Source organism: Vipera ursinii, assembly GCF_947247035.1.
Source record: "Vipera ursinii genome assembly, chromosome: 6".
In the NCBI taxonomy this organism is placed as follows: domain Eukaryota; kingdom Metazoa; phylum Chordata; class Lepidosauria; order Squamata; family Viperidae; genus Vipera; species Vipera ursinii.
Genome location: NC_139515.1, coordinates 26,299,414 through 26,324,729, shown reverse-complemented (window position 1 = coordinate 26,324,729; position 25,316 = coordinate 26,299,414). Strand labels below are relative to the sequence as shown.

General features: G+C 41.2%; 1 protein-coding gene across 4 annotated transcripts in view; it reads left to right on the top strand.

The window, feature by feature from the left end:
- Window positions 1–25,316, top strand: part of ST7 (suppression of tumorigenicity 7) — a 202,508-nt gene that overhangs the window by 165,072 nt on the left and 12,120 nt on the right. For 2 of the 4 annotated variants that reach the window (XM_083366700.1, XM_083366703.1), the window contains exons 11-13: window positions 4,267–4,369; window positions 13,262–13,412; window positions 17,813–17,932. In XM_083366700.1, coding sequence (XP_083222826.1) covers window positions 4,267–4,369; window positions 13,262–13,412; window positions 17,813–17,932 — 374 coding nt within the window. The remainder of the gene's footprint in view (window positions 1–4,266; window positions 4,370–13,261; window positions 13,413–17,812; window positions 17,933–25,316) is intronic. The other 2 variants (XM_083366702.1, XM_083366701.1) reach the window with 2 other exon arrangements.

Below are 25,316 nucleotides of genomic sequence, written 5' to 3'. Positions count from 1 at the left end.
CTCTACCATCTTCTGGAGTCCATTTAAGCTCACGCCTACTGCTTCAGTGACTCCATCCAGCCACCTCATTCTCTGTCGTCCCCTTCTTCTATTGCCCTCAATCTTTCCCAGCATTAGGCTCTTCTCCAGTGAATCCTTCCTTCTCATTAGGTGGCCAAAGTATTTGAGTTTTAGCTTCAGGATCTGGCCTTCTAAAGAGCAGTCAGGCTTGATCTCCTCTAGGACTGACCGGTTTGATCGCCTTGCAGTCCAAGGGACTCGCAGGAGTCTTCTCCAGCACCATAGTTCAAAGGCTTCAATTCTTTGGCGCTCAGCCTTTCTTATGGTCCAGCTTTCACTGCCATACATTGCAACTGGGAAGACCATAGCCTTGACTATACACACTTTTGTTGACAGGGTGATGTCTCTGCTTTTTAGTGTGCTGTCTAGATTTGCCATGGCTTTCCTCCCCAGGAGCAAGCGTCTTTTAATTTCTTGGGTACAGTCTCCATCTGCAGTGATCTTGGAGCCCAGGAAAATAAAATCTGTCACTACCTCCATTTCTTCCCCATCTATTTGCCAGGAATTGAGAGGGCCAGATGCCATGATCTTGGTTTTCTTAATGTTTAGTTTCAACCCAAGTTTTGCACTCTCCTTCTTCACTCGCAACAAGAGGCTCTTTAGTTCCTCTTCACTTTCTGCCATTAGAGTGGTATCATCTGCATATCTTAGGTTGTTGATGTTTCTTCCGGCAATCTTAATTCCAACTTTTGATTCATCTAGCCCTGCCTTTCTCATGATGTGCTCTGCATATAAGTTAAATAGGCAAGGCGACAGTATACAGCCTTGCCGGACTCCTTTCCTAATTTTGAACCAATCAGTGGTTCCGTGTCCAGTTCTCACTGTTGCTTCTTGGCCCACATATAGGTTTCTCAAGAGACAAATAAGATGGTCTGGTATGCCCATCTCTTTAAGGACTTGCCACAGTTTGTTATGATCCACACAATCAAAGGCTTTAGCATAGTCAATGAAGCAGATGTTTTCCTGGAACTCTCTAGCTTTCTCCATGATCCAGCGTATGTTAGCAATTTGATCTCTAGTTCCTCTGCCTCTTCAAAATGCTGCCTGTACTTCTGGAAGTTCTCGATCCACGTACTGCTGGAGTCTAGCTTGTAGAATTTTAAACATAACTTTACTAGCATGAGAAATGAGTGCAATGGTGCGATAGTTTGAACATTCTTTGGCACTGCCTTCTTTGGAATTGGAATGTAAACTGATCTTTTCCAATCCTGTGGCCACTGTTGAGTTTTCCAAATTTGCTAGCAAATTGAGTGTAGCACTTTTACTGCATCGTCTTTTAAGATTTTGAATAGCTCAGCTTGAATACTGTCACTTCCACTAGCTTTGTTGTTGCTCAGCTTTTCTAAGGCCCACTTCACTTCACATTCTAGGATGTCTGGCTCAAGGTCAGTGACCACCTCATTGTGATTATCGGGGACGTTAAGCTCATTCTTGTATAGTTCTTCTGTGTAATTTTGCCACCTCTTCTTAATCTCTTCTGCCTCTGTTAGGTCCCTGCCATTTTGGTCCTTTATCATGCCCATTTTTGCATGAAATGTTCCTTTCATCTCTCCAATTTTCTTGAAAAGATCTTTGGTACTCCCTATTCTATTGTTTTCTTCTATTCCTTTGCATTGTTCATTTAAGAAGGCATTCTTATCTCTTCTAGCTATTCTTTGGAATTCTGCATTTAATTGGGCATATCTTTCTTTTTCTCCCTTGCCTTTCGCTTCCCTCCTTTCCTCAGCTATTTGCAAAGCTTCCTCAGACAGCCATTTTGCTTTCTTGCATTTCTTTTTCTTTGGGATGGTTTTGGTTGCTACCTGTTGTACAATGTTGCGAACCTCTGTCCATAGTTCTTCAGGCACTCTGTCTATCAGATCTAATTCCTTAAATCTATTTGTCACCTCTACTGTATATTGAACAGGGATATGATTTAATTCATACCTGACTGGCCTAGCGCTATTCCCTACTTTCTTTAATTTAAGCCTAAACTTTGCAACAAGAAGCTCATGGTCTGAGCCACAGTCAGCTTCTGGTCTTGTTTTTACTGACTGTATAGAGCTTCTCCATCTTTGGCTGCAGAGCACATAGTCAATCTGATTTCTGTGTTGACCGTCTGGTGATGTCCATGTGTAGAGCCGTCTCTTGGGTTGTTGGAAAAGAGTGTTTGCTATGACCATCGTATTCTCTTGACAAAATTCTATCAGCCTGTGCCCTGCTTCATTTTGTACTCCAAGGTCAAACTTGCCTGTTATTCCAGTTATCTTTTGGCTTCCTACTTTAGCATTCCAATCCCCCATGATGATAAGGACATCATTTTTTGGTGTTAGTTCTATAAGGTGCTGTAGAGCTTCATAGAACTGGTCAATTTCATCCTCTTCAGCACTGGTGGTTGGGGCATAGACTTGGACTACTGTGATATTGAATGGTTTGCCTTGGATTCGAATTGAGATCATTCTGTCATTTTGAGGATTGTATCCCAGTATTGCTTTTCCTACTCTTTTATTGACTATGAAGGCTACTCCATTTCTTCGGAGGGATTCTTGCCCACAGTAGTATACCTGATAGTCATCTGAATTAAATTCACCCATTCCTGTCCATTTTAGTTCGCTGATACCGAAGATGTCGATGTTTAGTCTTGTCATCTCTTGTTTGACCACGTCCAGCTTTCCTTGATGTATGGATCTTACATTCCAGGTTCCTATGGAGAAAAAATCTTTACAGCATCAGACTTTCCTTTCACCACCAGACACATCCACAGCTGAGCGTCCTTTCAGCTTTGGCCCAGTCGCTTCATTCTTTCTGGCGCTACTAGTACTAGCCCTCTGCTCTTCCCCAGTAGCATATTGGACGCCTTCTGACCTGAGGGGCTCATTTTCCAGTGTCATATCGTTTTGCCTTTTGGTACTGTCCATAGGGTTTTCATGGCAAAGATACTGGAGTGGTTTGCTATTTCCTTCTCCAGTGGATCACGTTTTCTCAGAACTCTCTGCTATGACCTTTCCGTCTTGGGTGGCCCTGCACGGCATAGCTCATAGCTTCATTGAATTATGCAAGCCCCTTCACCATGACAAGGCAGTAATCCATGAAGGGGAACATAGCTTTACCAGCAGAATAATAAGTGTGGTGTTGGACTGGGAAGGGGCTAAACTTTACTTGAGGCAGATAGACCAAGTACTTAACTGCTTAAGAATTCCTGGCAGGCAAGTGATGGCCTTTTAACTTGTATGTAAAACATAACTGTGTGCAGCTCTGTAAGGTGTCTGGCCCTCTCATATGGTTGCTGTCAAAGCACAGCACCAGACCCAAGCCAGGTCTGATCAGAGGTGGAAGTGAGCCGATCCCAAGCAGTAGATATCCCATTATCACCATGCTTTCTGAGTTCAGCTGAATGGGTGGGGAGCAGGCTGCATGGGAAAGTATGCTTTCCTTCCTGCTTTTTTCAGAGAGTTTGCTATTGTAGTGTATGTGCACTTCAAGACCTGAGTAATTTTTTTTCTTTCATTCTTTTTGTCCTGTAGATCGCCAGTACCAACTGCAACATCTTTCCTCCCTACACAGCGACTCCAGCTTGGGAGGGCAGGGCTAGGTTTGTCACAGCTTTCCCTGTGGTGGCTGCCTGCCAAGTACAGCTATGGAGTTAGCCTTGGGGTGTGAGGTGAGAAAGAGATTGCATGGTCTGGGTATTTTTCTCCCCATCTTCCACTCTCTGGGGCAGATAATATTTGCCCTCAGTATGGGTACATGGTCAGGAATGGATGCAGCTGGGAGCAGATCTGCTACTGCTGCTGCACCAGGCTTTCAACTCAACTTGTCTCATTGGGTTGAGAAGTCCTGAAGCCATGCTAAAATGTAATTTATAAATTTATTGGGATTTTTTTTTTCTTACACTTCCCCATGCCCTCCTCCCAGCCCAGAGAGTTTGGTTCAGATTTTAAAAGCAAACATATAGAATAAATTTAGATTAGCAGGCAGACAGAAATAGAACATGGACTGCTTGAACATTATTATGATAAGTTTCAAACATGCTTTTGACTTCTGCTGGGATTTTTAATATCTCTATAATCTAGTTGTACAGATGCTTTTTTGACATAGAGGTTTGATAAGAGCTAAGGGAACTGGATCAGCTGATTTCAAAAACCCCTTTGACTTAGTTCTTCCTTTTATGCTTCTTTATGATACCAAAATTAATCTCCATGCTTCTCTTCTCTTTGTTCTGTATAGGTTTTCTCCAGAGGCAGCTTCAAGAAGAGGTCTCAGCACAGCAGAAATGAATGCAGTGGAAGCTATTCACAGAGCAGTAGAATTTAATCCACATGTGCCAAAAGTGAGTTGTTGTGAATCTCTACTACTATTTGGTATAAAAGTAAAAATGAATTTACAGTAAATAGCAACTTAATTGTCAAATGGTATCTCCTCCTATGAAAAAAATATCCAATCCAGTCACTTAGAACAAAATTCCCTTGCCTCCATTTTTTGTCCTTTTTTCTTCTCATTCAAAACTTATTTTTCAGATGTCCTTTACATTTGTTGAGATGCCATTAATCAAATAAAATGCTGACAGAAATATGTACACAGCTTTTGAATATTGACATGTAGCATTAAGTTGTGAATAAAATTCAGTTCATTTGGTTTTTCTTCTGAATAAACATGGGTGAGCTTGTTGGTAGTTTTACACAGCTCTTAGCTTACTCATAAGATGTAAAGTGTGCAATAAAGATAAGAAAATACAATCCCATAGTTGCTTCATATCTGCTGGGTCACTGATCAACTGCCATTATTGGAAGCCAAAGTCATAATAAGTTACTTTTCAGAGAGGAATTTTGGCAAAACAAGGAGGATGTGACCATGAAAGGATGTGACTTTATTTTAACTATCGTAGGATCAGAAATGAAATAGGGATGGACACAATATGGCAAATAATAAGAGAAGAAATTGTAGTTGGAAGTCAAGTTTTATTTTAATTGTCCAAAGCATTTTGGATTTAGAGGTGTTTAGAAGACTTTCAAGATCACAAATCTCTCCATTCTCAAAATCTTGGTTCATATTGGATTCCATCCTCTTTTGGATGGTTATTGTTACTAAAATGTGAACTACTTTGTTTGATAAATCTTGTTTTTGTAGTAAGAAGTAATAAAACATATATCTAATGCTTCCATGTGAGATTTGCTTGATGCTGAAGCTTTTGCATTGGACAAGCATGTGTAAACTTACCTGCTTGATATATATATTGTAAATAATCTCTGTGCGATTGCATTTTTTCTTTTTCTTCTGTAATGCAATCTGCCAGGTCTGTCTTCTGTCCTTGTCACTCTGTTGCGTCAATTAAAGTTGCTCAAATCTTCACCTAGATCTTTTTAAACCTCAGGATCTGTTTTTTGAATTTGAGTAATACTTCCTGGGTTCCTCCTCTTCTTTGAAATCTTTTATATGGCTTTCCTGCTTTAGCTATTAAGACTTTTCACAAGTGATGAGTAATCCTTTTTTCATTTCCTTGTTCTTTTAATCAGAATGTAAAACTCTTATCAGGTGGATTGTCAATTCAGCTAGAATGTCAAAATATGAATTTAAAACCTCTCCTCCCTTATTCATGTTACATAAATAAGAGAATTTCACAATGTGAGTTGTTCTGAATTTTACTTGTAAAGCTTTCCTTTAAAAGGTTTGCTTGTTGTTCCTTTTATATGTCCTTATTCTTAGCTGTCTTAGAATTACTTGCATTTTCATGCTGGCCTTCTTACTGCAAAAAGAAGAGGGCACATTTCTGTGCTTCATTAACACTATTTCCTTTTCCGTATTTGATCCATAATATAGTTTAAAAGAAGCCTCAAAAATGTCTTCTCACCCAGAACTTTTTAAGTTTTGTGCATGTCATCATGATAGGTTTTATTATGTTTCATCTGTGTAAAGCACCTGGTGTTGTAGGAATGAGTGGCATAGTGTATATTGTATATATAAGCAGCAAGTTCACTGAGAATAAATGTGGTGAGAAGTACCTAATATGCCATTTTTCCTTAAAGACAAAAAACAACAACCAAGGGGTTACTAGATGTCAACATGCAATACACAATGCACATCAAGTTCAAATATTTGCTTAATTCAACAATTACTATAAAATAAAAGGAAAATCAGTTTTTTAATAATGATTAAAACATAACGTTGGAACTATAGTAATTTAGCTATCATAGAAATGTCATTATTTATTACATTATTTAGATATTACATTGTAAATAATTATAAATTATTTATTTGTAAATAATTAGAATAGTTACTGAGTCTGTATAACAAGTCACTCCGTCACTTATTTGCTTAGTTAATCACTAAACCCATTAGAGACAGCATAAAATATATATGCATTTTTTTGTTTTTGAATTTGTGTTTCTGAAAATGCAATCTGTGCTTTAGTCTCTCTTAATTTAAGAATTTAAACCTAACTTGTAATTTGTTTTTCTATTACATTAAATTATAGGAACTGTTATAATATAGTTGATATTTTAAATTATCCAGAATCATTTTGGATAGTAAGATGGGTGGCATACAATTTTAAATTTAAATAAATAATAAAAAACCAGTCTGTCAAAATGTTATTAAATATTTTATTTTATTTTCTATTTATATTCATTTTTAATACTTTCCCTTTTTCCACATACATATAGCCCTAAATTGTAATTTTATTTCAAAGGTTCAGGAAATTATCCTTTTATTTGCTTTTGATAATTTTAAGTGATATTTTAATACTTTATCATAATCAAATAACAAGACTATTGTGTTAATAATCTGCTTAATTTGGAAGCTATTTCTGACATGTGCCTTCACAAATGCCAAATATGTTTAATTATGGCATCCTGATCTTTTTCCTAAATACAATGAACCTAAATTTTTGTGTAGCAGTGGGAGAAACCATTTTTAAGGGATGGTACATTTCTTCCAGTTTCTCCTCTGAGAAGTGGGAGCTGGGTGGAAGTTTATTAAAGAAACACAGTTCCAAGTCTCAACAAAAAACAAAATTTTTCAGAGAGGTTGCATGTCGGTGGCAGCAGACTCAGATATAAACTTAAGATATAAATTCTATGAGTTGATTTGGTTTCTGATTTGGGGGTAAATTTTCTTCAAAGCAATTTATTGTAAACCACTTAGAGTTATTTTAAACTGCAAGAAGGATGGCAAATAAATTTGATAACAATAATTGATTAGTTCCTTTATTGGAATGGATATACAACAGAACATCATGTTGTGCTCTTCTATGTAAATTACAGTAGTTTTTAAGATGTTTCATTTAGGTTTGATTAAATTGAAGTATAATTTAAAGACCTCTTTGAAAGAACTGCTTAAAAATGAACACACTAATTCAATTCACTTTTTAATAGTAATGTTAGTAAAAGTAACAAAAAAATAAAAACTAATGCAAAAAAGAAAAAAGAATAGAAAGTGTGGAAAACAAAAAATAGAAAAGAAAAGGAATATAGAAAGAAATGATTTCCCCCTTTATAACAAGTTATGAAAATTTTAGTAACTTGCAGTATAACTTTCTCTTACAATACAACTAATGATCTCTTCTTCCCATGTGTCATCTCATATATAAAACAATTGTTAGAGCCTCATCATTATGGTCCTGGTGTAAGCTAAAGTCCATTAAGGGTCACCAGAAATAATAACATTTTAACCTTGATCAAATAAATCAGCTATATATTCCTCCTTTTACCTCTAATAATCTTGATATTTAGTTCCTTCCAATAATGTTCTAGAATTTTATTCCTTTTTATTTTTTCTTTGCCCATTGTCACAAAAGTTTTCAAAGCTTTCATAAGCTTCTTTTGTAAATCCAATGTAGGAAAATTATCCAAGTTATTCTCCTGGTTTGTATTAGTTATTTCAATGATTAAGACATTAGCTGGTTTCTTTTCTATGTCCAGTGTAACATTTTTACTTTTTGTCACTCTTGTCTGTTATTTGTAAATCCACTTTCAACTCAGTCTTGATCTTTTCAGGTAAAATTTGTTCCTCTTCCATAACATCTTTTAAATGCAGTCTCTATAGAGGCAGACACACTTAAACTTAACTTTTGGGTTCATTGTTCAAAAATATTCTTCAGTATGTCAAATATTAAAATATTTTACTCCATTCTATATTAATAAATCAAATTTAAGTGTACTTTTGTTTTTAATTGTAATCTTTAGTTCCTTATGGTTTCCTCTAGTGTCCAACCTTCAAAGTCTACCTTGTAATGTTTTTAAGAGAATTCAAAACATAATTTTCCCACAGTAAATATTCTTATAATTAAATCCAAAATCTTATTTCAAATTTATTTCAAATTTACTTTAGTATGTAATTTTACAAAATTAAAATTATGATTTGCTATTTATTTTGAAATAATTTTAAGACATTTAAATTCTTTCACTAAGGATTAAAGAAGACTTTCCCAGTGCTATAAAATGTATTGATCCAAAGGTTCCTTAAAAGTAATTAACAAGCAATTTCTAAAAGTGACTAGAAAAGGATGTGTGCAAACCTAGTATCTGTTGAAGGCACTAATCAAAAAGATGTCTATTTTAGAGCTCTAAACCCACTGGTGTCTTGTGGTATTCTCAAAGGATCAACTGTGTGGAGCATTTGAGGGCAAACTCATGTCCTCTCCTTGCTGTTAGAAGAATTATAAAGAGCTGGTCTACTTGTCTGCTCTTCATTTTGCTGATTGTAGCCAACCTAAAGCTCCATGGAAAGAGATAACAATTTACTTTATAGTAGAATTGCCTGAAAGCTTGGGCAGTACAGTAATTTGGGTGATAATCAACTTCTTTTCCAAACAAATGTACTTTGTTGTTGTTAGCTGCGAAGTCGTGTCCGACTCATCGCGACCCTATGGACAACGTTCCTCCAGGCCTTCCTGTCTTCCACCATCTTCTGGAGTCCATTTAAGCTCACGCCTACTGCTTCAGTGACTCCATCCAGCCACCTCATTCTCTGTCGTCCCCTTCTTCTATTGCCCTCAATCTTTCCCAGCATTAGGCTCTTCTCCAGTGAGTCCTTCTTTCTCATTAGGTGGCCAAAGTATTTGAGTTTTAGCTTCAAGATCTGGCCTTCTAAAGAGCAGTCAGGATTGATCTCCTCTAGGACTGACCGGTTTGATCGCCTTGCAGTCCAAGGGACTCGCAGGAGTCTTCTCCAGCACCAGAGTTCAAAGGCCTCAATTCTTTGGCGCTCAGCCTTTCTTATGGTCCAACTTTCACTGCCATACATTGCAACTGGGAAGACCATAGCCTTGACTATACGCACTTTTGTCGACAGGGTGATGTCTCTGCTTTTTAGTGTGCTGTCTAGATTTGCCATGGCTTTCCTCCCCAGGAGCAAGCGTCTTTTAATTTCTTGGCTACAGTCCCCATCTGCAGTGATCTTGGAGCCCAGGAAAACAAAATCTGTCACTACCTCCATTTCTTCCCCATCTATTCGCCAGGAATTGAGAGGGCCAGATGCCATGATCTTGGTTTTCTTAATGTTAAGTTTCAACCCAACTTTTGCACTCTCCTTTTTCACCCGCAACAAGAGGCTCTTTAGTTCTTCTTCACTTTCTGCCATTAGAGTGGTATCATCTGCGTATCTTAGGTTGTTGATATTTCTTCCAGCAATCTTAATTCCAACTATTGATTCATCTAGCCCTGCCTTTCTCATGATGTGCTCTGCATATAAGTTAAATAGGCAGGGCGACAGTATACAGCCTTGCCGGACTCCTTTCCCAATTTTGAACCAATCAGTGGTTCCGTGTCCAGTTCTCACTGTTGCTTCTTGACCCGCATATAGGTTTCTCAAGAGACAAATAAGATGGTCTGGTACTCCCATCTCTTTAAGGACTTGCCACAGTTTGTTATGATCCACACAATCAAAGGCTTTAGCATAGTCAATGAAGCAGAAGTAGATGTTTTTCTGGAACTCCCTAGCTTTCTCCATGATCCAGCGTATGTTGGCAATTTGATCTCTAGTTCCTCTGCCTCTTCGAAATCCTGCCTGTACTTCTGGTAGTTCTCGATCCACATACTGCTGAAGTCTAGCTTGTAGGATTTTAAGCATGACTTTACTAGCATGAGAAATGAGTGCAATGGTGCGATAGTTTGAACATTCTTTGGCACTGCCTTTCTTTGGAATTGGAATGTAAACTGATCTTTTCCAATCCTGTGGCCACTGCTGAGTTTTCCAAATTTGCTGGCAAATTGAGTGTAGCACTTTTACTGCACTGTCTTTTAAGATTTTGAATAGCTCAGCTGGAATACTGTCACCTCCACTAGCTTTGTTGTTGCTCAGCTTTTCTAAGGCCCACTTCACTTCATATTCTAGGATGTCTGGCTCGAGGTCAGTGACCACCTCATTGTGATTATCAGGGACGTTAAGCTCATTCTTGTATAGTTCTTCTGTGTAATTTTGCCACCTCTTCTTAATCTCTTCTGCCTCTGTTAGGTCCCTGCCATTTTGGTCCTTTATCATGCCCATTTTTGCATGGAATGTTCCCTTCATCTCTCCAATTTTCTTGAAAAGATCTCTGGTCCTCCCTATTCTATTGTTTTCTTCTATTTCTTTGCACTGTTCATTTAAGAAGGCATTCTTATCTCTTCTAGCTATTCTCTGGAATTCTGCATTCAATTGGGCATATCTATGTTTTTCTCCCTTGCCTTTCGCTTTCCTCCTTTCCTCAGCTATTTGCAAAGCTTCCTCAGACAGCCATTTTGCTTTCTTGCATTTCTTTTTCTTTGGGATGGTTTTGGTTGCTACCTGTTGTACAATGTTGCGAACCTCTGTCCATAGTTCTTCAGGCACTCTGTCTATCAGATCTAATTCCTTAAATCTATTTGTCACCTCTACTGTATATTCAATAGGGATATGATTTAATTCATACCTGAGTGGCCTAGTGCTTTTCCCTACTTTCTTCAGTTTAAGCCTAAACTTTGCAAGGAGAAGCTCATGGTCTGAGCCACAGTCAGCTCCTGGTCTTGTTTTTACCGACTGTATAGAGCTTCTTCATCTTTGGCTGCAGAGCATATAGTCAATCTGATTTCTGTGTTGACCGTCTGGTGATGTCCATGTGTAGAGCCGTCTCTTGGGTTGTTGGAAAAGAGTGTTTGCTATGACCATTGTATTCTCTTGACAAAATTCTATCAGCCTGTGCCCTGCTTCATTTTGTACTCCAAGGCCAAACTTGCCTGTTATTCCAGTTATCTTTTGGCTTCCTACTTTAGCATTCCAATCCCCCATGATGATAAGGACATCATTTTTTGGTGTTAGTTCTATAAGGTGCTGTAGGGCTTCATAGAACTGGTCAATTTCATCCTCTTCAGCACTGGTGGTTGGGGCATAGACTTGGACTACTGTGATATTGAATGGTTTGCCTTGGATTCGAACTGAGATCATTCTGTCATTTTGAGGATTGTATCCCAGTATTGCTTTTCCTACTCTTTTATTGACTATGAAGGCTACTCCATTTCTTCTGAGGGATTCTTGTCCGCAGTAGTATACCTGATGGTCATCTGAATTAAATTCACCCATTCCTGTCCATTTTAGTTCGCTGATACCTAAGATGTTGATGTTCAGTCTTGTCATCTCTTGTTTGACCACGTCCAGCTTGCCTTGATTCATGGATCTTACATTCCAGGTTCCTATGGAGAAAAAATCTTTACAGCATCGGACTTTCCTTTCACCACCAGACACATCCACAGCTGAGCGTCCTTTCGGCTTTGGCCCAGTCGCTTCATTCTTTCTGGCGCTACTAGTACTAGCCCTCTGCTCTTCCCCAGTAGCATATTGGACGCCTTCCGACCTGAGGGGCTCATCTTCCAGCATCATATCGTTTTGCCTTTTGGTACTGTCCATAGAACTTGAGCTGCCAAAAACGCTCAGATCGTACACCCAGTGTTTCATTGCAATCTTTTGAAACCAAAGATCATGTCTTCCCTACACACTGAGTCTCAACCACCCCCTAAACTGATTATGATTGAGGGAGAGCAACACTTTGAAGTCAAGAACAGTTTGGATTCCCATATACATCGGGGAAAACCCAGTACTTGGTAGCATGGAAAGACTTCCCTCCCTCAGAGACTGAATGGCTTGATTTCCAATGTATTAAAGCCTCTAGACTGCTTAAAAAATTCCATATACAGTACTGAGATAAACCTTACTGAACTATCTGCTAATTAGAGACTTTCTGTTTTTCTGTCCTTCCCCTCTGTTTTTATTCCTTTCTAGGACTAACGTCTTTGTCAAGGGGGGGCAGAATGTCAGGTCTGCCAGGCTCAGCTTAGTGCCTCATCAGCATCCTGCCATCAAAGGCTAGAAGGGGGAGGAGGATAGATAGACAATAAAGCTGTGTGTATACGTGATGGGAAACAGGGAGGGGGGAATAATAGGTGATAAAGATGAGAGATGCTCGGAATCAGTTTGTACCAGCATCCAAGGCCAGGTGCCATGAAAAAGAATATGGAATACCTCAAAACATCTCAGCACTCTCAAAACTCTTCAGCAAGTTTTGATTGGCTGAAGACAGACTGTCATGGGGAAGGGCTGGTATGAGGGGAAATGTTTCTGTATTTTTTGAGTGCAGGAAACCCAGACCTAGTCTGACTTTACTGCAGCTTTTTAGTAAAAGAACCTTTCACTTCAACCAAATGGAGTTGACGATCTATCTTTCCTAAGGGATCAGATTTGGGAAGGTCTGCTATATGCATAATTTTTTTAATCTTTTTAGTAAAAGAACCTTTCACTTCAACCAAATGGAGTCAACGGTCTTTCTTTCCTAAGGGAACAGATTGGGGCAGGTCTGCTGTATGCATAATTTTACCCTGGCCTATATTTTGTAGAAAACTATTAACCCAATGTATGTTCTTGCAATGTCTTATATATACTTATTTCACACACTCAATTTATACACTCAGTACAAAAGGTTTTTTGGATAATGCTTTGGATTTTAAAAATAACCTTTTTTGTATCTTTTTAAGGAGAGAGATGTTTATTGTTTTCTGCTGTCTGCAAAGAACTCAAGAACATGACACTTGCCATTTGCTGGTATATTTTAGTATTTATGATACATAAGCAATTTATTATCAAAAGCAATGGGTGATAATATAGATTTAATAAAACTTTTGCAGCTGAACATTAAGCAGTAACAGGTAGGCTGTGGTATAATGATCTTTCCTTTTTATGCCTGTGTTATGACTGTATGCTTGCTGTTTTTCTGTTGTAGTATCTCCTAGAAATGAAAAGCTTAATATTACCCCCTGAACATATTTTAAAGCGAGGCGACAGTGAAGCGATTGCTTATGCTTTCTTTCACCTTCAGCACTGGAAAAGAGTCGAGGGGGCTCTGAATCTCTTACACTGTACGTGGGAAGGCAGTAAGTAATTCACTTTCTTAAGCAGGTGGCAGGAAGTGAATGCCAAATGCTTTTAGATATTTGTCTTTGCAAAGAAGCACCAAAAATAAAAGCCCTTTCTGCTTAGTTCAAAGTACTATTTAATCATACAGTGACTGAGCATGTTTTAGTTGAAACTGTAATAGATAATTTATATACAGGTATGCCCGAGAGAGGCATCATAAGATCACACCCAATTTTATGACCCTTTTTGATGAAGTTGTTAAGCAAATAACTGCAGTTGTTAAGTGAGAAATCACATGACTGCAATTTGTGACCTTCCCTATTGGTTTTCCATTTATTTCACCTGTTAGAAGCCATCTGGGAAGGTTACTCATAGCGATCGCATGACTGTGCAACACTGTGATCGTCATAAATGCACAATGGTCGCCAAAGTGCCCCAATCACAGTCAGGTGACATCAGGGATGCTGACAGTCATAAGTGCAAGAGCCAATCATAAATCACTTTTTGGGTATAGTCATAACGTGGGTGACCAAATGAATGGTTGTAAGTTGACAACCTGTATATAATATAAGATTGATGTCATTTGGACAATAGAAGAATATTGTTAGTAAGTTAGAAGACTTTCCTTAAGTTTACTAAATTAAATTGGAGCAGATATCCAAATCAAGGCAGATGCAAATTTCCAGCAGAATAATGGCAGTCCCAGAAATGGTCAAAACTCTTAAGAAATATAATGGTGCAGTTTGGTGCAAGACACCAGAATGCTGATTGGAGCTGCTCAGCTGGTAGCAGCATTTGACCAACTTTGAGCTTTAAGTTTAAAGCTTTGAGCTTCAAGTAAACAGCATCATACTTGGATAGTACTTGGATGAAAGACTTCCAGAGTTCACCAAGCCTGTAGAGCAGACTCTGCACTGAGTCCTTGGGGAGAAGGGCAGCATATAAATTTAATAAATCTAATCTAATCTAAATCTAAATCTAGATTGAGAAGCTGAAAAATATGGTGAAATGGGAATGCACACTTTCATAGCCTTCCTGTTTCTAAATGGTTATTCAGAATACACAGCAATGCAAAAGTAACACCTCTCTGGAAATACTTTCAATTTGTTATGGTTTTTCTAGGATTGGGAGAGATTAAACCTTGAATTTTGAATAAAATCTTGAATAAAACCTTGAATAAAATCTTGAATTTTCAAGATGGTGGCAACAGAGGAAGCATGGTTACATCACTGGGAGAAAAGTTGCTATTAAACTAAGACAAACTGGTAGGAGGAGAGGTGGAGAGGGAAAGATCTCATAGAAAGAGAAAAAAAACTGGAGAAGGGAAAAGGAGAGGAAAGATTGGAGAAATTAGGTGGAAAACACCAAAAAAGGAAGTGGCCCGCAGCAAACTTGCCTGCTGAGAGAACCCAGCTGCACTCGAGAGGCCTACCAAAGAAACCGGAGGCCCATTGAAGAGAGGTGAGCAGAGAGGCAAAATGACTGCAGGCAGCAAAATGAACCAGTGGAGAACAAAGAGGCAAGCTGGTGAGTGATTGGAGCCAGCTGCAGAAAGAACTGAGAGGAGAGTCAGCTGTGGGGCAGAGAGGAGACCTGACTGAGGGCAGCGGAATGACTGGCAGAAAACAAAGAGGCAAGCTGGTGAGATACCAGAACAGGGAGGAGAGCCAGCTGCAGAGAGGCAAGCCTACTGTGGTCAGTGAACTGCCCTAGGTGGAGGACTTGTGGAGGACTTGATCAACATTTTCTCTCTAGTGAGATCAGCCCCCCCACACACACACACACCTCCTGCTAGCCAGGTAGACCTTCCCAGCAGCCTGTCTGGAGGAGACAGAGGGCCTGGAGCAACCCATCCAACAAAGGCTGAGAGAAATTGGTGGTGGCAGAATTAATGGAGGGAACAAACGCAGCAGCAGAATTGGTGGAGGGGAGATTGCAGCAGCAGAGACAGGCAGCACAACAGATCTGTAAAGCTGAGTGGCCAGCTGAGAGAGCTGACCAGAGCAGAGATGAAGTTGAAAAGACTTGAGCACAGAAAGACAGAACAGAGCTGGCAGAGGAAAACCATAAGAGGCTGAAGCAGCAAACAATGGAAGTGAAGGCAACATTTAAGCTTGAGGTCCCAATAGGAAGGGAGGGAAGACCCCGATAGAGAATAAAAATAAATACAGGCCAGAAAATAAAAGATAAATAAATAGGCAAATAATAAGGAAAAGTGTGGAACATTAGAAATCAAGGAAGAATAACATTAATAAAGAGGCAAATCTTAAATAATAAGGTAGGGAGAAATTGGAACTCAAAAACTTTAAAAAAATATAAGGAGGAAAAAGATAAATAAAACTAACATAATAGTAAGCAAGTTAAATAAATAAGGTAGAAAAACAAGCACAAAAAAGGCAGAAAAAGGGATAAAAAAAAATAGGCATAATTACCTAGAACAGAAGGTAGAAACATAGCTAAAAGCAAATACACCAATCAAAAAAGAGAGATTTTCAAACAACAAACTGATGGAACAAGTGATTGATACTATTGTGGTATGCAATACATGTTTCAAATTATACATGTATAAAATGTAAACTATGTGGAGTACTAGAGGAAAAAGTAAGGAATCTAGATGCAACTCTAGCCAAACTCTAACCTATGCAAGAAAGCTATTTCCAAATCGAACCAAATAATGAACAAATAACTCCCAGAGTATTTGACCCTGCTGATAAACCCTTGAAGGAATAGAAATGGATGTATGTCACACATAAAAGGAAATACAATAATCAAAGAAAGAAGCAGCATATATCTAACAAAATGCTACTGCCCAATCTAATCCAACCAGAAGCAGCCCCATTAAAACTGAGCAGTCGATTTCTCCCCCTAGATGAAAATACGCAGACCCACATCCTCCCCCTCAAAGAAAACATGCAGACACCTAGAAAAGAAACATCGCCAAGTATTCCTAAAAAGTCACATCAACAAACACACCTGACATAAATAGAAAAACTGTCACACTGTACCCCCCCCCAAAAGGAGTGATGGTGATAGGAAAACCAGCCATCTGCAGACCAGACATAAAATCTAGGGAGGTATGTTGTCCCCCTGGAGCAAAAATCAAAGATGTGGCTGATAACCTAACCAAAATAATTAGGCCCACAGATTACTACCTTTCCTCCTCCTTCACATTGGGACTGTGAATGACACAACAAAGGACCTGAGTACAATATTGAGAGATTATAAGCAACTAGGCAATAAGTTAAGGAGCTAGGAGTATAAGTAGTGCTCTCATCAGTACTCCCAAAGAAAGGTCAACACCCATTGATGGAAAAAAGAATTATAGAAATAAACCGCTGGCGCTAAAGGGTTGGTGTCGCCAAAAAAACTTTGGTTTCCTGGACCAGGGACTGCATTACCTATGTAAAGGACTCTTGCAAGGGATGGGCTGCACCTCATGAAAACAGGGGAAAATGTGCTCGAAAAAGACTGGCCCAACTCATCAGAAGGGCTTTAAACTAAAATTGATGGGGAAGGGTGGCTAATCTTTAGAATTTCTAGAACATAAAATCAATCATAAATCTGAAGAAAACAAATCAATGCAGTAGGGAGTGATAAGAAAAAACAAAAACTCAAACAATTAGAAAATGCAGAAAACATATCCACGGACAGGCATAAAAGTATTAAATGCTTATAAACAAGCACTCAAAGCTTGGGGAATAAACAGGGTGCACTAAAAGCAATAGCACACGAGGGTAGGTATGTCATAGTTGCCATTACAGAAACTTGGTGGGACGAAACCCATGACTAGAATGTATGAATGGAGGATACAAATTGTTCAAAAGAAACAGATCAAAAGAGGAAGTAGAGTTGAACTATATGTAAGAGAACACTACAGTGAGGGGGAAAATTATTTGATCCCCTGTTGATTTTGTATGTTTGCCCACTGACAAAGAAATGATCAGTCTATAATTTTAATGGTAGGCTTATTTTAACAGTGAGAGACAGAAAACAACAAAATCCAGAAAAATGCATTTCAAAAAAGTTATCAGTTGATTTGCATTTTAATGAGTGAAATAAGTATTTGATCCCCTATCAATCAGCAAGATTTATGGCTCCTGGGTGTCTTTTATACAGGTAACAAGCTGAGATTAGGAACATTCTCTTGAAGGGAGTGCTCCTAATCTCATCTTGTTACCTATATACCTACCTGTCCATAGAAGCAATCAATCAGATTCCAAATTCTCCACCATGGCCAAGACCAAAGGGCTGACCAAGGATGTCAGGGACAAGATTGTAGACATACACAAGGCTGGAATGGGCTACAAGACTATTGCAAAGCAACTTGGTGAGAAGGTGACAACAGTTGGTGTGATTATTTGCAAATGAAGAAACACAAAATAACTCTCAATCTCCCTCAATCTGGACTCCATGCAAGATCTCACCTTGTGGAGTTTCAATGATCATGAGAACAGTGAGGAATCAGCCAGAACTACACGGGAGGATCTTGTCAATGATCTCAAGGCAGTTGGGACCATAGTCACCAAGAAAACAATTGGTAACACACTATGCCATTATTATTATTATTATTATTTATTGAATTTCTATACCGCCCTTCTCCCTAGGGACTCAGGGCGGTTCACAGGGCATATATAAATAAGTATACAAAAATTAAAAGAAAATTAAACCATGCCCAATTAAAATATAACAATAATGAAATAATAAAACCAATTAAAACCCAAATCCCCCTTCAGGCCAGACCAGCTAACTCAAACAAGTGGGTCTTCAACCCGCGACGGAAGGATCGGAGGTCCGATGCCATCCGGAGCTCAACCGGCAGTTGGTTCCAAAGTGCCGGGGCACCCACAGAGAAGGCCCTCCCCCTGGGGGCCACCAGTCGACATTCCCTGACTGGAGGCACCCTGAGGAGGCCCTCTCTGTGGGCACGCACAGGGCGGAGGGGAGTTGACGCCGGCAGCAGGTGGTCCTCGAGGTATCCCGGACCCATGCCATGTAAGGACTTAAAGATCATAACCAAGACCTTGAACCTCACCCGGAAGACAATTGGTAACCAATGCAGCTCGCGGAGCAAAGGTGTAACATGGGAGTACCGGGAAACTCCCAGGACAACTCTCGCGGCCGCATTCTGTACCAGTTGGAGCCTCCGAGTGGTCTTCAAGGGAAGCCCCATGTAGAGAGCATTACAATAGTCTAGGCGAGAGGTCACGAGCGCATGAGTGACCGTACACAAGGCATCCCGGTCCAAATAGGGCCGCAACTGGCGCACCAGGCGAACCTGGGCGAAAGCCCCCCTAGTCACGGCTACTATATGGTCTTCTAGGGTAAGTCGTGAATCTAGGAGGACTCCCAAGTTGCGAGCCCTCTCCACGGGGGGTAAAAGCTCACCCCCCATAGAAAGGGATGGAACATTTTGAATGTCCCGGGATGCCAGAATGTACAGCCACTCAGTCTTGTCAGGGTTGAGTTGAAGTCTGTTCCTCCCCATCCAGACCCGAACCGCCTCCAGGCAACGGGACATCACAGCGAGGGCATCACTGGGGTGGTTTGGGGTCGAAATGAAAAGTTGGGTATCATCAGCATATTGATGATACCCAACTCCAAAACCACGAATGATCTCACCCAGCGGTTTCATGTAGATGTTGAACAGGAGAGGCAAGAGAACCGACGCCTGAGGAACTCCACAAACGAGAGACCTAGGGGCCGATCTCTGCCCCCCTGCCAACACCGACTGCGAGCGTCCCAGGAGATAGGAGGAGAACTACTGAAGAATCGTGCCTCCCACTCCCAATCCCCTGAGACGCCGCAGCAGGATACCATGGTTGATGGTATCGAAAGTCGCCGAGAGGTCTAATAGGACTAGGACAGAGGAATATCCCCTATCCCGAGCCCTCCAGAGATCATTCACCAGAGCGACCAATGCCGTCTCCGTGCTGTACCCGGGCCTGAAACCCGATTGGTAAGGGTCCAGATAATCCGCTTCCTCCAGGACCAGAGGGAGCTGATGCGCCACCACACTCTCAACAACCTTCGCAAGAAAGCGAAGGTTGGAGACTGGACGAAAGTTGTTCAATACAGCTGGGTCCAAGGCAGGCTTCTTGAGGAGAGGTCTCACCACCGCCTCCTTCAAGACGGTGGGGAAATAACCCTCACTCAAAGAAGCAGATATGACCACCTGGAGCCAGCCTCGTGTCCTCTCCCTAGCTGCATAAACCAGCCAGGAAGGGCACGGATCCAATAAACATGTGGTGGAGCTCAGCCTCCCCATAATCCTGTCCACTTCATCAGGGGTCACAGAATCAAACTCCTCCCAGATAACATTGACAAGACCGCCCGTGTCCTGATCGCCAGACTCTGCCCAGCTGGAGTCCAAACCGGTCCGAATCCGAGCGATTTTATCCGACAGATGTTGACTAAATTCCTCGGCACGACCCTGCAAGGGATCCTCCCTCACCTCCTGATTAAGAAGGGAGCGAGTCACCCTAAACAGGGCGGCCAGGCGATTATCTGCGGACGCGATGAGGGTGGAGAAGTAATTACACCTTGCCACCCTCATCGATGCGAGATAAGACCTAATATGGGTTCTTAACCGCAACCGGTCGGATTCAGAACAGCTAGACCTCCAGCAGCTCTCTAGGCCCCGTTTCCGACGCTTCATCTCCTGGAGTTCCGCGGAGAACCATGGAGCTCGCTGGGATCCTGTAGGACTGCTTTCTCTCTACTCCTTGTTACTTCCTTGCCATCTTCTCTCTTTAGGACTGAAATCCTGTAGTGTCCACAAGGTCCCCCTGCTCAAGAAAGCACATGTATAGGCCCATCTGAAATTTGCCAGTGAACATGTGAATGATTCAGAGGAGAACTGGATGAAAGTGTTGTGGTCAGATGAGACCAAAATCAAGCTTTTTGGCATCAACTCAACTCACCATGTTTGGTGGAGGAGGAATGCTGCCTGTGACCCCAAGAACACCACCCCCACTATCAAACATGGAGGTGGAAACATTATGCTTTGGGGCTGTTTTTCTGCTAAGGGGACAGGACAATTTCACCACATCAAAGGGACAATGGACAGTGCCATGTACTAACAAATTTTGGGTGAGAAGCTTCCCTCATCCAGGGCATTGAAAATGGGTCATGGATGGGTATTCCAGCATGACAATGACCCAAAGCATATGGCCAAGGCAACAAAGGAGTGGCTTAAGAAGAAGCACATTAAGGTCCTGGAGTGGCCTAGCCAGTCTTCAGACCTTAAGTCCATAGAAAATCTGTGGAGGTAGCTGAAGGTTCGAGCCTCGAAACTTTAATGACTTGGAGAGGGTCTGCAAAGAGAAGTGGGATTTTGTCCCACTCCTGTGAGATGTCAGATGTGTGCAAAACTGGTGGCCAGCTACAAGACATGTCTGACCTCTGTGACTGCCAACAAGGTTTTTACCATCAAGTACTAAGTCATGTTTTGCAAATAGGTCAAATACTTATTGCACTCATTAAAATTCAAATCAATTTATAACTTTTTTTGAAATGTGTTTTTTCTGGATTTTTTGGTTGTTATTCTGTCTCTCACTGTTAAAATAAACCTACCTTTAAAATTATAAACTGATCATTTCTTTGTCACTGGGCAAATGTACAAAATCAGCAGAGGATCAAATAATTTTTCCCCTCACTGTACATATCTACAGAAATGCACATGATCAAAGATAAAACCCTTCCAGAATGTATATGGGTCAATATAAAAGGAAAAAAGTGACATTGCCATAGGTGTATATTACAGGCCACCCAACCAATCAGGAAACCGTAGGTTCACTAAAGAGAGAAGATGGCAAGGAAGTAACAAGGAGTAGAGAGAAAGCAGATCTACTTAAATGATTCTTTGTATCAGTCTTCACACAAAAAGAAATTATAGCCCAACATACCAAAAAACTACTGTAAAAGACAAACTAGAAATAAAAATTAAAATAAGCAAGAAAATGGTAAGAGAACACCTCTCTGACCTTGACTAATATAAATCACCGAGACCTGACAGATTACATCCCAGAGTTCTGAAGGAGCTGGCACATGTTATCTCAGAACCATTGCACCACATCTTTCAGTGGGTTGCCATTTTCTTCTCCAGTGGATCACATTTTGTCAGAACTCTCTGCTATGACCTGTCCGTTTTGTTTCTTGCGCGTGTGCAGACACGCGCGCGCGGTTGCCACTTTATGTGTGATGGAACCGGTTGCGCGGCGGCGACTGCCCGTTTGCAGAGCTGACATTAATCTGGCACCCAGTCAAACGGTCACCTCCTTATTGTGATGCCATCTTTCAACCACCCGCATAAAATTTTCTGGCAAAGCTTCCCTAATCTTAGAAGTACAGGGAGAAAGAAAAGCAACACGGGGAAAGGCAACTTTTTTCCCCCGGCTCCGCAAACAAAAAGCGCCGCACGCCTGAGTCTCAGAGCATGCCTGAAGGGGAAGTGAGAATCCAGGCGACGGGGAGGCCGAGTATGTGTGTGTGGGGGGGTGTTCATTCTCCCCATTTCTCACAACCAGGTCGCAAGGGGTTTTGCCCTTGTTGCCTGTGGATGCGCAGGACAAGTCCTCCGTCCCAGCCACGCTCAAAAAAAAAAGTTCCTCCTTAGCCGAGTGCAAAGATGGGCGAAGACGAGAGACGTTTCCCCTCACATAAAACGCCTAGTGTTATACTGTGTTCCTTTTGGGGGGCGTGGAGGGGGGGTGGAAGGAGGGGAAGGGGAATCCATTTTATTTTATTTTAAAGGAAATGTAAGCTTGTTTGTCATCAACATCAGACCGCGACAAGCCTGACTGGCTTCTTTTAAGCCCCCGGTGGAGGGCCGCAATCAATGCCTTAATCATGGCTTTTAGCATTTCCCTTGCAAATCCGCGCTGTTTGGACTTGTCACCGGGCGCGTGGATGGTGCCAAAGACACCACATTCAAGGCTTTCCAGGAAATAGTTGCAAGCTGAACAATAGCGCTTCAAAGCATAGGGCGCTCACCATCACCACCACCACCCCCAGCGCGCGCGTGCCCCCGCAGGTATAGAGAAGGTATGCAAGGGATACCGGCGTGCCCAGGCCCTGGTCAGTTTCCTTAGAAACTGGCAAGTTATGTGTGCTCTGCAATATGTAAAGTTTAGTAATGGGCTGCGGCAACTTTCCATTCGGAGAGGTGCGTGCGCAGCACCACCTGTTTACAGACCTGCTGCCGCGGCCGGTTTGCAGAGCTACCGCCAAAGGCGGCAGCCCTGCAAACGGGCCGCAGCAGCTTTCCCAATGAGCGGCGCCACTGCCCGTTCAGGCGGAGGTGTGCGCGCACCTCTCCAAAGTTTTGGAGAGGTGCACACGCACCTCCGCCCGTTCAAAGAGGTGCGCGCGCACCTCTCAGAACGGGCAGTGGCACCATCCGTCGGGAAAGCTGCCACGGCCCGTTTGCAGGCTGCCGCCTTCCTCTGAAGGCGGCAGCTCTGCAAACGGACTGCAGCTGCTTTCCCAATGAGCAGTGCCACTGCCCGTTCGTGCAGAGGTGCGCGCCCAGGTGCGCGTGCACCTCCACCCGTTCGAAGAGGTGCGCGCACACTGCCCGTTCGAAGAGGTGCGCGCGCACCTCCGCCCGTTTGAAGAGGTGCGCGCGCACCTCCGCCCGTTTGAAGAGGTGCGCGCGCACCTCCGCCCGTTCGAAGAGGTGCGCGCGCACCTCCGCCCGTTCGAAGAGGTGCACGCGCACCTCCGCCCGTTCGAAGAGGTGCGCGCGCACCTCCGCCCGTTCGAAGAGGTGCGCGCGCACCTCCGCCCGTTCGAAGAGGTGCGCGCGAACCTCCGCCCGTTCGAAGAGGTGCGCGCGCACCTCTGCCCATTCGAAGAGGTGCGCGCGCACCTCCGCCCGTTCGAAGAGGTGCGCGCGCACCTCCGCCCGTTCGAAGAGGTGCGCGCGCACCACCGCCCGTTCGAAGAGGTGCGCGCACACCGGGCGACTGGGAGCCGCAGGAGACGGCTCAAAGAGCCGCATGCGGCTCCGGAGCTGCGGGTTGCCGACCCGTGGTGTAGATGAAATAGTGGATTACTCTTTATCTTTTCTTTTTGATGCAAGTATATACTATAAGTGTTATATGGATGCATATGTTTTGGAGCTCAGTTCACATTTCTGTCTTGTTAAGTAAATGATTTTTTGCTTTTAACTACTTTGGCTTCTGAGAAAGTTGTTTTATAACTGGATATGCTAACTTTGGTAACTGTTTTATAAAAGAGAGACACAACCCCTATATCAATAATTTTGTGAGAACATCCACAAAATCCTCTTAGAATCCAAATAACCCTACCACCACTAAAAGACTAGAGGGTATATATGTTAAATCCATTGTAATTAATGGGACTTACTTTTTAATAGACATGTTTAAGATATTTTGATGATCCTCCTTTGCTGTATTATTTATAGATGTTATTTCCTTCTAAAGGCAGGAAAATCAAATTCTTTTTTTTATTAAAAGTTTTACAAAAACAAAGTTTTACAATATATCCCCAAATCCCCCCCACCCCAAACCTGCCCACTTCCCCCCCACTTCCCAGAGCTAAAAAGAGGATTATAGTTATAGTAATCATATTCTAAATAAAAATTATGCATAATATACAATTAACCAAATTCATAATGTGCTTTAACTCCCCTTTAATATAACTACAAAGTACCAATAACAATATCCCACTAAAATCTACTCATAAGCTAAATGGAACTTTTTAGTCCCATATTTGTTCTGAATATAATCTATCCATCTCCTCCAAAGTGAAATATATCTTTCCTGTGAATGTTCTTTCAAATAAGCAGAAATCTTAGACATTTCTGCAAGATTCGAAACTTTAAACACCCATTCTTCTATAGTAGGCAAACTATCCTTCTTCCAATATTGTCCCACCAGTAACCGTGCTGCTGTTATCATATTCAACATCAAATTAGTTTCTTTAACATCACAATCTACAACAATACCCAATAAAAACAATTGCGGAGAAAACTTTATCTTTCTCTTAAAAATCTTTTGAATGTTCCACCAAATTTTGATCCAAAAAGCTTTTATATTTCTACAAGTCCACCACATGTGAAAATAGGTAGCTTCTAAACTACCACATCTCCAACATTTAGACTGTAAATTAGGATACATGTTAGACAACTTCTTGGGATCCAAATGCCATCTATAAAACATTTTATAAAAAATTTCTCTTAAGTTTTGAGCCTGAGTAAATTTAACATTTCTGACCCAAATTATCTCCCAAGTGTCCAACGAAATTGGTTCCTGAATATTTTGTGCCCACTTTATCATACAGTCTTTAACCAGTTCCGTTTCCGAATCCAATTCAATTAAAGCATTATATATCCTCTTTATATGTGCACAATTTAAATCTCTAATTTGTTTTACTAAATTTTGATCTATAATTGTGATGCCAACCTTTTGATCTGACTTCCTCCTAGCTTTCAATTGGGTATATTGAAACCTAGAGTAACTTATGTTTTCTTGTCTTAACTCATCTAATGATTTAAGTTGCCAATCATTCCCTTGTGATCTAAGTAATTCCTTATAAGAAACCATATCCATACTCACTCCCATAGATACGCCCTCTATCGCGAGTCCAGGAATTCCCCAAATCGGTATTTTATAATTTAACTTATAATAATACTTTTTCCAGACACGCAATAAAGCACTTCTAAGAATATGTGATTTAAAAGCCCTGTCCACCTTCTTATCGTAAAGCAAATATGCATGCCATCCATATACCAAATCCCATCCCTCAAGATGAAGTATTCTCTTATTAGTTAAATTAAGCCAGTCACTAACCCACGTCAAGGCAACTGCATCATAATACAATTTCAAATTCGGCGCCTTGAGTCCCCCCTCTTTCCCTAGCATCTTGTAAAATCTTAAATTTAACTCTTGGTTTTTTCC